At 39.0% G+C, this 13,248-nt stretch overlaps 1 protein-coding gene across 2 annotated transcripts in view; it reads right to left on the reverse strand.

The window, feature by feature from the left end:
- Positions 1–496: 496 nt before the first annotated feature.
- dock4b (dedicator of cytokinesis 4b) overlaps positions 497–13,248 on the reverse strand; it is a 141,215-nt gene continuing 128,463 nt past the window's right edge. For both annotated transcript variants that reach the window (XM_036210305.1, XM_024290061.2), the window contains 4 exons: positions 9,808–9,880; positions 6,749–6,865; positions 5,976–6,037; positions 497–1,342 (listed from right to left, as the gene is read on the reverse strand). In XM_036210305.1, the coding sequence (XP_036066198.1) occupies positions 887–1,342; positions 5,976–6,037; positions 6,749–6,865; positions 9,808–9,880 (708 nt within the window). In that variant the 3' untranslated portion in view covers positions 497–886. The remainder of the gene's footprint in view (positions 1,343–5,975; positions 6,038–6,748; positions 6,866–9,807; positions 9,881–13,248) is intronic.

Genomic DNA, 13,248 nt, shown 5'->3' on the forward strand with positions numbered 1-13,248 from the left:
CGGATTTTAGCATTATGTGTTAGATTGATCTCTACTTTTATCAATTATTGATCTATTAAGCGTAAATTGATTCAGATTGATTAATTGATTTTATCAACCCTACATCCCATTTATAAACTAAAACTACATTTTTGACTTCCTGCTCATTCAGTCCACTACCACAGTGTGAAAGCTCCCAAAAAGTGTGAAGCTGACAACTCAAGACTTCAAACCCACTCACAAGCTTTACGTAAAATCATGAGAATTAAGAAAAAAAAGAAAAAAAAGCAGCTATCCTACTTTGTGCCAAAAACGGTTAAAGAAAAATCTTCAAAGACTGCAATAAAATGATCAAATATGGTCATCCATACAGTCTGAATGTGTCAGATTAGGCGCAAATCCACAACTCATCTTCCTCACTTCACTGAAATGCATACTTGAGGCCCTTAGCACCTTTTTTTGCTGTACAGTATACAAATACAGAGTTGTTAAAAAAAAGAAAAAAAACGTGCAAGACTCACAGATAAAAGACTTTGTTTTCAATACTTAAGGCAAAAACAATTCTCATTTATACCAATATACAGATTAGTACTCGTATCAAAGCCGTGTTTTAGTTTTTTTTGTGCGGAGTGTTCCGTAAACAGACCTAAGGACTGACCCTGCTCTCCTATCGTATCATCTAGAGCTGGAAAGTGCAGAACGACTGGGATCAAACTGGGATTCCCTCTGGAAAACAAACACAAGGGAATTCCTCCGCTTCTGCTAGTTTGATCAGTTTCTGACTGGCTGGCAGGTTTTTCAGTGAATTGGGAATGAAGATCACAAAAAAGAATGAGTGCTGAGTAGAAAAGTGCAAAATATGCCAGTGTGTGTTTGTGTTTTCTCCCCAAAGCCCCTGAACTAGCACCTATAGCTGGGACACCTTCCGGGGCAGAGGCCTGGCTTTGGGGACTCGCGGGTCAGCGGTTCCGTCCAGTTTCATGCTGCCCGTGCGGAGCTGGTGGGGTTTGGGCGGCAGAGCCGGGGGGTCGGTCTGCGGCGGGATGGAGAGGCTGTGGGGCAGCGGCACGGGCCTGCGGGGGTTGTTCCTCTCATACACGCTGTAGGGGGGAGGGGTCTTGTTCTCCCGGCGGATCGGCTCGTCCGAACCGCTGGAGGTGGAGTTCGGCAAGGGAATCGGCGGGGGGAGGGGGTACGGAGGGTGGTCGACCGACGGCAGCTCGGTGCCTGAAGCCTCCGACACGCTGCAGCGGCTCAGGGAGGAGATGCCGCTGCTGTAGCTGCCGGACAGGACGGGCGAGTTGGACACCAAGCTGGCAGACTGGCACTCGGTGGGCGACGGCGTGAACGGCGGCACCGTGGACTAAAGGACAGAACAGACAGCAGGAAAATCAAACTTTTTCTGAAAAGTACTTCATCCTGCAAGCTTTTCTGAATGTTTACACAAAAACAATTTTCAGACTGAATTAACTCCTAAAATAGTAGCTCAATGACCCTTCAATTCTCCGCAGATTTCCCGTTTTGCTGAGTTGCAGAAGCATTTTAATTATGGGACCTTGTCACTGCATGTTGGAGTGACGAAGACATAAAAACTCACCAGATGAGAACATTTTAAACTAAATAAAAAATAAGTTTTCAAGATACTCAGTCTTATCTCCTTTTATACTGCTGTTCAATAAACAGTAAAAAAACTGCAGCGCTGGCCTTGGGTGCTTTCATATTTTGTTTCTTTTTTACATAATTACATGAACAACAGGGAATATTATGAAATTATCAATAATGAAAACAACCTTCACTTGAATCCCTCTAGCATTTTTTTTTCTTTCAGTTTTAAAGTTTGAAATCTATTTTTTTAATTGCTACATTTAAAACGTTTGTGTTTAAACGGCTGAAACGAGAGAATTGTTTTTCCTGCCTGTAACTAAATCTGCTTGTTTTTCTGTATCTGTTAGAACAAAAGACCTTTGAAAATCTCTAATATAAAATTCACCATTTTTTTTCTGAACTCAAGTTAAAAGCACGTTTTTTAAAAATTCATTAAGTGGTAGCTAATTGTTTAGAGTCATTTAAAGTTGTTTTATATTTTACTTTTACTTCCTTATAGTTAAAAATAGTGCAAAACTAATTTGCAACACTTTCACGATAAAGTTTTAGGCTACGTCCCAATTCCTTCAACTCTCAGTTTATAGTACGTTTGCTATTTTGTAGTCCTGTTCTAATCTACAAATCCAAAATCAAGTGCCCTAAAAATTTCCCAGAGGTCTTTGCGAAAAACCAGTGTGCATCAATGCTCACTACATTAGAGAATATAGACCACAATGCATTGCGTTTGAACAATTTTTGTGAAAAATACGTGTTTAAATGTGATTTTTTTTTTCTTTAAATAAACCAACATTTTCATCATCAGAACAAAGGGTGCTCATATTAATTAGATTTTCACTTTGTGAAATCGGTGATGTCATACATGCCGTTTCCAAAAAAAAAAAAAGTAGTGAGCAAGGTGTCCGTATAGCTTTTAAAATCCTTATAGTCCCGCGCTATATCGTTTTTTAGTAGTTGGGGATTAGGATGGGAATTCGGACATAGCGTCAGTGGTAATGCACACCTTAAAAAAAAGTTCTGGTCACATTGCCGTGATGTTCTATATTATCCCGCTGGCGAAAATGTCAGTTGGTTAGCGAAACAAAAGAAACTCTGAACAAAAGGTCCATAAACCTTATTCCACATTTTATCCCATATATATATCATATATATATATCATTCATCTTCCTGACCGCTTTGTCCCTTCGGGGTCACGGGGGTGCCGGAGCCTTTCCCGGCTACTGATGGGCAAAGGCGGGGTTCACCCTGGACAGGTCGCCAGTCAGTCGCAGGGCCATATATATATATATATATATATATATATATATATATATATATATATATATATATATATATATATATATATATATATATATATATATGTGTGTGTGTATATATATATATATATATATATATATATATATATATACACACACACACACATATATATATATATACATATATATAGTATTTTTTAATAATGTTTCTGTTTAAAACACATTTTCGCTCCCAGCAAAACTCAGAAGATTCAGCATACATTGTAGAATAAAATAGAGCCTGTATTAAAGACAGTAGGATCTGCTTTTCTCTTTCTTATCTCGATGAATGGTCGTTGTTCACTGAGTCAAAAAAACACAATATGCCGCACTTTCTTCATCAAAAAGCCTAATCACTCCTCAAACTGTTTTTCTAAGCAATTACACCACGCTGGCACTGTATCTGCTGAAGCTTAATTGGATGTAGTGGAGTATGGAGCTGATCTGTAAGGTTGTTTGGTTCATTAAAGGTTTGGCGCGTTGGAGCGGAGCCGCCTTATCAAGGGAAATGAAAATCTATACGTTTAGTGTAGCGCTGATAAGGAATTTTAGCTTCCCTCCATGGAGTATCCGCCCTGCCATCCTGACGAGTCGGAGCGGGACTGTCAGGTGGGCTGCATGCATGTCAGCGGGTCTGGGAACGGGGCCCCCGGCTGCACTGAGTGATGTGTGTGTTTGGCATGTCTGCGTTCACGCGGCGGATAATGGGGCCCTGCTGGAGGTCCGCAGAGGATAAGTCCCTGGCTGTGGGGTGATGGGCAGCTCGGTGCTTCCCTCCGAGGCCTCTATTGCTGTGACAGCAACACACACACACACAAGCTCGGCAACACGTCACCGAGCGCTAATCTGACTGATGGAGCATGCTGAGCGCCGAGCTGTCACTCACACTCTGCTATCTCTTTTTCATTCCACATGACGAGCACACACGCAAATATGTTCTCGCACATACATGAGAAGACTTCACACCTGCACTTTTTTCTGGGGTTGTTTGTGGGAAGAAAAGAAAAAAAACTCACAAAGTGACTTCAGCTCCAGCCTCAGTTCAGCTGCGATTTCTAACCCTCATTAAGAGCTCTCTCAGCGCTTACTTAACCTTTTCCCGTTCCTCTTCTGCTTCGGCTGCCTGCCTTTTACTAATAAGAGGCTCATTAACCATGAATCAGAGCTTAGAGACAAAGTGAGAATAATCAGTTATCTGTAGAAAGACGTAAAAAAATCATTTTGAGGTCAAAGACATTAAAAACTTATTTGGACGTCTCTGTTGATAGATCCTTAAGGAACTGTTCTGGGGCTCACAGAGTTCTTCATACATTTAGATTTAATGAAAAAAGAGCAAATAAGGTTCAATCTTTTTGAAAGAAAAAGCTTAAGAAATCCACCTAAGCGGTGACACACTCTTTATAATGCAGTTGATGCCCTCCAGGCAGTCCTGTTTCAGGCCTCTTAGGGACGGCCGTGACATAAAAAGTACTAAATCAGCTGCTGTCGGCTTCACTGAGCAGTAATACGCCGCTCTTCGCTCTCATGGAGCCGGAGAAAAAGCTGCTCAGAAACATGGCAGCCGCAATACAGGTAACAAAAAGAATACAGTGAAAGATCTGGTCTACGCCGAGTTTATTTGAACTGTGATAATAAAAAAAGGTGTCAACTGATTGAATTTTAATAAGTAATTCCTCCATTTATTCTGGTTTAAGAATAACCCACAAAAGATGAAATCAGCTAAATAGTCAGCTTTATTTTTTATAATTATTCTACTTTAGACATGAACATGTTCACACTTTCTCAGTTCAAAAGTTCAAACATTTGTTTAAAAATAACAGCAAAAGAAAACACTCCACAAAAAATGTTTTTTGGTTCATTTTTGATGTATTAGTGGATCAACGCTCCTCAAACTCCTAAATGCACTAGCCTCCTTCCTTTATTTACCTAGAATCCTTGATGACAGAACCCAGGTCTGACTGTGTGTTAGCGAACCTAAACAGCCTAACTCAGTTAGCTATAATATACTTTTGTCATTTTTCTAAAATCCAAAGCAAAACAAAGCACTTCTTTTAAAGAAAATGTCAAACACCAGAATAACTGATCCATTTATAATTGATTGATTTAATAGTGTCGACGTTTTTATTTTTTTTTGATCACCAGAAAACAAATTTCGTTTCTGGTGATAATGAGATAGTGGGTCTCATTATCACCAGAAAATAATTTTAAAAAAGGCTGTTTAAAACAGTGATCTGATTGCGATAGAAGATTTTTATATATTTGATCAATTTAACACATTCTGTACAAGAAACATGGCAGGTGTACCAATAACTCAACAGCCAATCAAGTTGCAGAACACAATGCACTAATAATAACCTGGAAGGGAAACCACGTAATAGCGAGGGATTGCTGTTAAAGAGCGGGTATTATGTTTTTTTATTGTATCTGAATTTTTTTTATTGTTGTGCTTGTTTTTAGATTGTTTTATTTACGTGTAAAGCACTTTGTGTTATATTTTGTATGAGAAGTGCTATGTAAATAAAGTTTTATTGATTGAACAGGTTTGCCAACATCTCATGAAGACTTTGTTCCCATTTTTGTTTGCATAGTAATAACAGTTTTGTGGTTGATGACTCAAACTTTCAGCGCCTTTCTCGAGTTTGAAATCTGCCAAGACCCCTTCTGGAGCTTGAAGTGCTTCTCCTCGAGCCAATCTTTCTCGTTCGTGTGTTTCGGGTTATTGTCATTTGCGAACATTTGCACCAGCTGCCGTCGTCTTCTCACCAAACAGCTTGATGACGGTCTTACAGTCGGTTGCTGTCACGTCTACAGTCTAGAACTCTTTGGCCTTTGTGGAGAGTTCTGAACCTGATTGGCCGCTTCTGTGCACAGGTGTTTCTGATAAAGGCAATGAGCTGTAACGAGGACCCCCCCCCTTTAATTTCAGCTCATTAGAGTCATGAAAAACACCTGGGAGCCACAACCCTCGCTGATTGATGTGGAATCTGTTCTTTACTGCACTCATGGCAAACAAATACATTTATATATTTCAATGTAAACCTACTATTAAAACCTCAATGTCTGACCACAGTACGACGTCCACTTATAGCATTTACCAACCTTCTGTGGAGATCTGGACGTGAGAACCGGGGATTGGGACCTCATATTTTTAGCGGAGGATCCTAAAAGAAGGAGAAAAACAGAAAAGAATGAATTCAAATCAAGGAAGTGTATTGTATTTCCCTAGAATGACACAGCAAGAGACGTACAAACATAAACACACGGAGCAGAAAGCGGCTCAGAGCATGGATGAATCCAGCGAGTGCTGATGTTCTGCAGGTCCTGCAGACTGCCCTAAGCTGTTCCTGCATCCAGCAGCTGCTTCAGAACAATACAAGCCAAGAAATCGGAGAAGGATAAAAAAAGGGGGCCATCTGCTGAATTTGCCAGTGGGCAGTGCACTAAAACCACAGGGAATAAGTCAAGTCTGTTGCATCTGTAAATGGTAAACAACTAAAACACAGTTTAAGTCAATGGCAGACAAATGTAATAACGTGCATCTCTCTGGGGGACAGAAGAGGAAGAAAGCCCTGGAATGGAGTGGAATTTTAAATCGGGATCGACTCAAAGCCCCCCCCCGGGAGCCTGGAAAGATTTCCGGACTCAGCTGAAGTGGCGCGTTTCATAACGAGACGCTATCAGAATTCCGGGTCAGTTAGTATTGGAGAAAGCTGCCATATGGCACCAGGATTAAACGCTGACAGCCAGAAAGACTCAGATGAAGAAGAAATAAAAAAAAGGCTTCCGCAGAAAGAGTTGGTTAGAGCACCAGGTGTCAAAAGCCAGACTGGAAAATTAGTACCATTCTTCAGCGGAGGATCTGCTGGTTTTACCTGAGTACGGCGGCCTAGGGGGAACAGGAGGGCATTGCAATTTGTAGACAGAGTCAGAGAAGGACGGCGAGCCCTCCTTGACACTGTCTAGGCTCCAGCTACTGGGAGTGGGTCTCACTTTATGGTACACAGAAACACCACAAGTCACATGTTTGAACATCACATCAACACATTTGAACAATGGCATGATGACAGACCACATGGGAAAAGAAGAGACCTAATACAATGCTGCTTCACCATAAAACACCTTTTTCTAACAAATACTTCCCGAGAAAAAAAACATTAGTATGGGTAAAAACACAATTTAGTACTATATTTATTAGAGTTTGAGTCATAGTTTTTTTCCATAGTTTGGCCAGTACTGTGACTTTTACCATTTTAAAAAATAAATATTGGCTCATATATTTTTTATTTTCCCACAAATTATCAATCGCCCTTTTCACATTATCGTTTGGGTTGGTCCACTTTCACACTGCACTTTTGAGAAGGGTCAAAGCATCAGCGTGGATCTATCCTGGGTTAAGAATGCAAACACAGATGAATTTAGAGCTTTATCTTCAGTGTGGGCGTTCTTTTGACCTCCTTAATGCTTAAATACTTAATACGCAATTAACATTATTCCAGTAGATACTGAAGTAATCACTGATACATAACACTTTATTGACGGAAACAAAAAAAAAGAAGAAACCAAGCTAATTCCCTTGAAATAATTTTTTAATATTCTGCCTCTTTGGTGCAGTCAAATCAAAACACTATTCCCCTGATGCATGAGATCTGACATCCCACCATATTTTTACCAGCTTTTTTATTCGTACTATTGCATGAAAAAAAAGTAATAGTCGCTCTTTTTTTTTTATAAGAAAAAAAAGAAAAGGTGACTCTGTGGCTGACCACAGAGTAAATCACAATAGTGTGAAGCAGCGGAAAGCCCTGTGTAAGCTGAAAACAGGAAAAAAAAAAATCAAGATTTCTTGGTGTTTCATCACTATTAACCATTGAATACATCACCTCTAAGGAAGTTTTTGAGTAACTGACATTATCATCATTCAAATGCCAAAATAACTAATTTATGTGTCAAAATGTAACATTTATTTTTGACCAGACAAATATGGAGAAAATTCAGATGCTGGAGGGTTTTTTCCAGAATTTACTGCAAATATTTTTTCAGATTTATCAAAGTCTTTAGACTTTCTAGAAGCTAGTAAGCTTGTAAGAACTGAAAACTGAAGTCGTTCTGATGCTTCGTACCCACTTGGGGCATATGAAACGTGTATAAGAATGCATCCATTTTAACATATGGTGTTCACACTGGACTGTCGTTACCCAATAGTAATGGGATCTCGCTAATCTTACTTCAGGTTTTTCTTTCACAGCTCTTTTCCGATATATGAAAGACAATATGTTGAGTCCGAATTCCCCCTTCCCCTCCGGCTTCTCTCTACCCCTACATTTAGCCCTCCAAGCGGAGAGTTATGGAAGAATAGTTCCGACGTTACTCCCACTCCATGATGTCATCAAAAGTTGCCAGTTAACTACGTTAGCCAGAAGCTGCTAGCGCTCAGAAAATACAAAAAAATAAGCGCTTCTCCTCGGCGGCACACCACAACGAGGAACACCATCGGTGTGGAGGGCTAGCTAGCCCTTAAAGGGGCCATACCATGACAAATGCACTTTTTGAGCTTTTAAATACTGTCATTCTTCACCAAAAACGGTATTTTGATCCGTTCACGAATTTCTGAGAAATCCTCTAAACAGCCCCTTTCAGGAAGGGTAAGCTCCGCCCCCAGGCTAACACAGACACTTTCTCTTCAAAGCTAGCAGCTTCAGCTAGCGGAGATCCCCTTAAGAAAATCACGGAATGGCCCCTTTAAAACAACTTTTGGGACAACCCTGGCCCTCCAAATGCCCCCACAATTGGAGGGGTTGGGGGAGAATTGGGATTCAGCGATTATGTCATTTACCTCCAAACCACAAGTATTCATTTCTCCTACGCAATCAAATTTAAAAACGTTGGATGCTACCCTTACATCACTACCTAAACTGAGTCCCTGTTTGGTTAAAGTTTAACTGGTTTGACTTCCAACATGTAGTAGAACAAGTGACTGTTGAGGATTTGTTTTTGTGACTGATGTCTGATTATCTGCAGCAATTATTCATTTCTCTTTCTATATTCCACGCTTCAGTGTTAGGATGATATCAGAACACTTTCTGAGAAGAAAAATAATTAGCGACTCAAAAACAAAAAAATTGGTGTAAATTGTCACACCGTTTCTATTTGTCGTGTGCATAATGGGGCCACATCACCATATTGTGGCAGATTATGTGTTCATCTCTCACTTCATTATTCAAACATCACACTTGAGTCACGGGGAGAGGTGTGTGTTTGTGTGTGAAACGCAAGGATGCCATTACATCCACACTTCGCACTTCCAGAGGAAGGTGTGTTTTCTCTCATCCCGACTAATTATTTCCTCTCAAGCAGTGAAACTACTGCTGCTTGTTTGGTCTGTTAACCTGCAGAATCCTGGATCTTAGTGGGGAGCTAGTTTTTCTTTTTTTTTGGCGGTACACTTTAGCTTGGGATGTGGAAGATATTCTTTGAAATTGCAAAAGTGGTCTGGCCTTGAACTGATAAGAGGATGCACTTATTCTGCCCTTTCCGAGGTGCAAATCTGGCTGAAAGCTGTTGCGAATGTCAGCAGAAAATCATGTTTGGCGCTAACCTGTTCAAGGTGGCACTACCATTACTGTTCACTAGCTGTGGAGTAGGGTTCCTGCTCTTTTATTATCACATTTGGGAGATGCAAACAATCAAAAAAGCTGATTGTTGGATGGTGTTTATGTTTTCGTTTGCATCCCACAGTGCATCGGGCTGCGTCTTTGTGAAATGGTGAGCTTCCAATCAGCGTTTGGCTCGGCACACGGAATGTCTAGACAGATAAACACCGCTGTAGACGGCAAAAAGGTCTGGCAAAAACCCGAGCTGTCTATCACTGCTGTGCCCTGCATGACTGTGCAAACAAGCTGCAAACAAATATTGTAAACAAAATTGTATTTACCTTTATCCGGTGCCGAGAGGTTGGGATCACTTCTTGGTAAAGTGGTATCAGCTATCTGATGAGCAGAAGTTCTCTGCACAAAGAAGAATACAGATAAACAAGTTGGGAAGTTTTAAATTGCAACATGTAAGAGGTTAGGTAAGTAATAGCTTGAAACCCATACAGTAAATTATACATGGAAGCTGGGTGACGGCTCTCATGTTGGACATGATTTTTTTAAACTAGGCTTTTAAGAGGCCAACTGTAGAGGCATGTGGGCTTTCTCCATTTTTTTAATGATTTAGTGTGCATGTAGTAAATGTTAAATACATTTGGAAGTTGCCGGACGGAGAAAAATGGGTCACCAAACAGACAAGCCTTTAAACACTCTTCCAACAAGAAAGCATTCATTTTGAATCATCTCCCTTCACAATAAAAGTCCTGCCTAGCACCAGAAATTTGTGTTTTTCAACTTTATCTGTGTCTTCTATATATGGCAAATTGATATAAAGTTTTGAAAACTCAGTGAAAAATTAAGCTAGTAATATAAAAATATTGCAAAATAGAAAAAAGTTAAATCTGACAATTGTGCTATGCTAATCTTACTAAAATGTAAAAGTCTGTCATGTTTTGAGACATAATTTCTACAGAATAGCAGGAGCCAAAGAGAAATTCCCCCTTAGAGTTGTGGTCAGGAGTGTTGGAGCAGAAGTTAGCATTGACTTTCTTCAACCCTTTGTTTGCACTCCCTCCAGCTAGCTTATAGCACCTTATTAGCCCAAGCTAACATTAGCGTGGGTCCTCAATAGGCAACCCATCATTGTAATTGTGGCAAAACAGTAATTGACTTATTACTACATTTATTTGCATTATTTTTCTCAAAGTAAAAACATAAAAAATAGAAGCTATAAAAAGCTAAAACGGCTGTGTAAATGCTAGCTCTTAGCTAGCTTCTTTTATGTCATTTTTTAATTCAATCTTTGTGAACACAGTTAGCTTTTTTTCTTTTAAAGTTGCCCCCAAAAGTCAATTTTTAAGGCTTTTCTAGAAGACATAGTTGTCACAAAAAACATGATTTTTATGACACTGATGAGTGGGGTTAGCTTGAAAATGACTACCTTACGGTGTTCGTCTAAAGCTGTGAAAATAATAAAACACCCTCAATTGTTCTTTAATGGCGGTGTTCTTTTCTGTTCACATTAGTTTGTTCACTACAGCAAAATGTTAACTTTTTATACCTATGTTAAAAATGAAGCCAGTAATACAAAAGAATGGTAAAATTAGGAACTTCTTAGCAAAAAATACCTGTATTAAATCTGACAATTACGCTATGCTAACTATATTAAATGTAAAACTCGTCAATTTGGTTGTAGTTTATTATAGTTTTAAGTGTTAGCTAATGTAATTTACCTAATGTTACATATTTTTGCTTTTTTTTTACGTTCTGTATTGAAGTACTTAAAGTAAAATCCAATAGAATGAACTCCAAAAGAGCTAGCATACATTTTATGCTAGCAACTAGCTAGTTTCTTTGCTATCTTTTTTTGAAAACACTCCGTAAACACAGTTAGGTTTCTTTTCTAGTCTTTTATTTTTATTTTCTGAGGCTCTTGAAAGACTTGCAATTTATATTTACCTTCATAAGAGGCATAATGTGCTATTTAGTAGCGTATGAAAGGCTGTTTCTTACAAGGACACCTTTTGTCCTGTGAATCCTCCGTTTTAGCACCCACCTACTAATAGCACTCAAATTGAGATAAATTACGTTTCAGTAAATTTCCAATTAAAAAGAAAAGAAGCAAGATAAATAGCTGTAGCGGCAGCTGCCCTTAAATAGGAGGATAAGAAGTACAAATCAGATGTACCATTTCCTAATATCATTTCAAAATAGACACAAACTTTTACAGTAGAGTCCCCAAAACAGGATTTATTATACCTAGACAAGACTTTTCCAGATAACGAAGACTGCTTTATTGTTGTAAGGGCCTTTTTGTTGTACTTGTTCTGGTGGATTTAACACCAAGGGTTAGAAAACAGGTTATTTGTGCCCCAAACGGCAGCAGCATCAGATGAATGGCCCTGAAAAGCAAACACATTATCTTCCCGTTGCAGTCGCTTTGTCACTATGAGTAGAGTGTGTGATTGTATTACATATTATCCTTCGGCAAGAGAAAGAATTGCAATATCATTTTACCCTTGTTCCTCTCTGTTGTAGTGCTGTGATTAGCTTGCTGTACAAGAATGTGTTTGTAGTGGATGAAGGCAAAACGTACTTCCATGAGAGTTACTGTAACATCCAGCAAACAGAACTAGAAGATCCTCCTCTAGTACCCGACTTTTGTGTCCCTACATTCAATTCTGGAGCACTTATCTTTATCCACTACTATCTTTAAAGGTAAAGAGTACAAACTAATGTCTGATATGACACTTTTTTTAAATGTATCAAATAATTTTCTTTCCTTGCTTTCAAATTCCATGAATTTATACGTTTGAATGTCGAAACTAATAATAATAATAATAAAAAAGTCAAAACTTGGCTGGAATTTCAAAGCGAAACATCTTAAGCTGAGGCTTTTTAGATCAATTTTCCTCTAGCAGTGTAATCCTTGGCTTTTGCACACTGTTAGTGGTGAATGAAACAGGATTTTTAAGCCTGGTGAAGGAGTAGTTTCTACCAAAATCCACCGTAAGCTTTGAGGACCAGCTCTCACCTTATTTCAGTGGACTCTTTACCTTAGAGCAGCTTAATCCTAAAAGACTCTCCACACTTATATATTATAACCCCAAAAATACCTTATCCGTATTATTGCAGTGTTTTTATACATTTCGTAAGCTATTTTACCAGATCATATTGATCACTACCACTTTTAATTGATGATGTTACAGAAATCAACTTTTGGATGTCCTACAAACACGTCTTCAGGCAGGAATTATTTTACTGTTTGGTATTTCAGGGCTGCTGGTTCCATCTTTGAAACAGGGCTCAGAGACAAAACTATTAGGGTAGTTGTATAAGATACCAGATACTTCACACTATAAGGCACACTGAAAATATTTATATATAAAATTTAAAAAAGCCTTATATTTGGAATTATTCTGGTTGTTGGAGGTACTTTGGAGGTACACAGCACTGTCTGTTTTGTTACAAGTGGCAAACAAGGTCGGATGTTATTGTAAATACGCTAATGTGGCTAACGTATAGCAGGACTGGATTGTGTTCTTCTTAATTTTTTTGTGTTACTAATGAGGTTGGGAGTTAGTGTAATCACAGTAACTGTTGTCTCAGTGATATCAGTCAGTATTTTTTATGTTGTGCAAACAAGGTTTATAGTTACAGGTATTGAGAATAAGCTAACGTTGCTAACGTGTAGCGGTGTCGGATCGTGTTTTTTTTTAACCTGTTACTAGAAAGGTTGCGAGTTAGCATAGTCACAGGAACAATCGTCGTAGAGATTTCAGTCA

Source organism: Oryzias melastigma, linkage group LG23 (genome assembly GCF_002922805.2).
Source record: "Oryzias melastigma strain HK-1 linkage group LG23, ASM292280v2, whole genome shotgun sequence".
In the NCBI taxonomy this organism is placed as follows: Eukaryota; Metazoa; Chordata; class Actinopteri; order Beloniformes; family Adrianichthyidae; genus Oryzias; species Oryzias melastigma.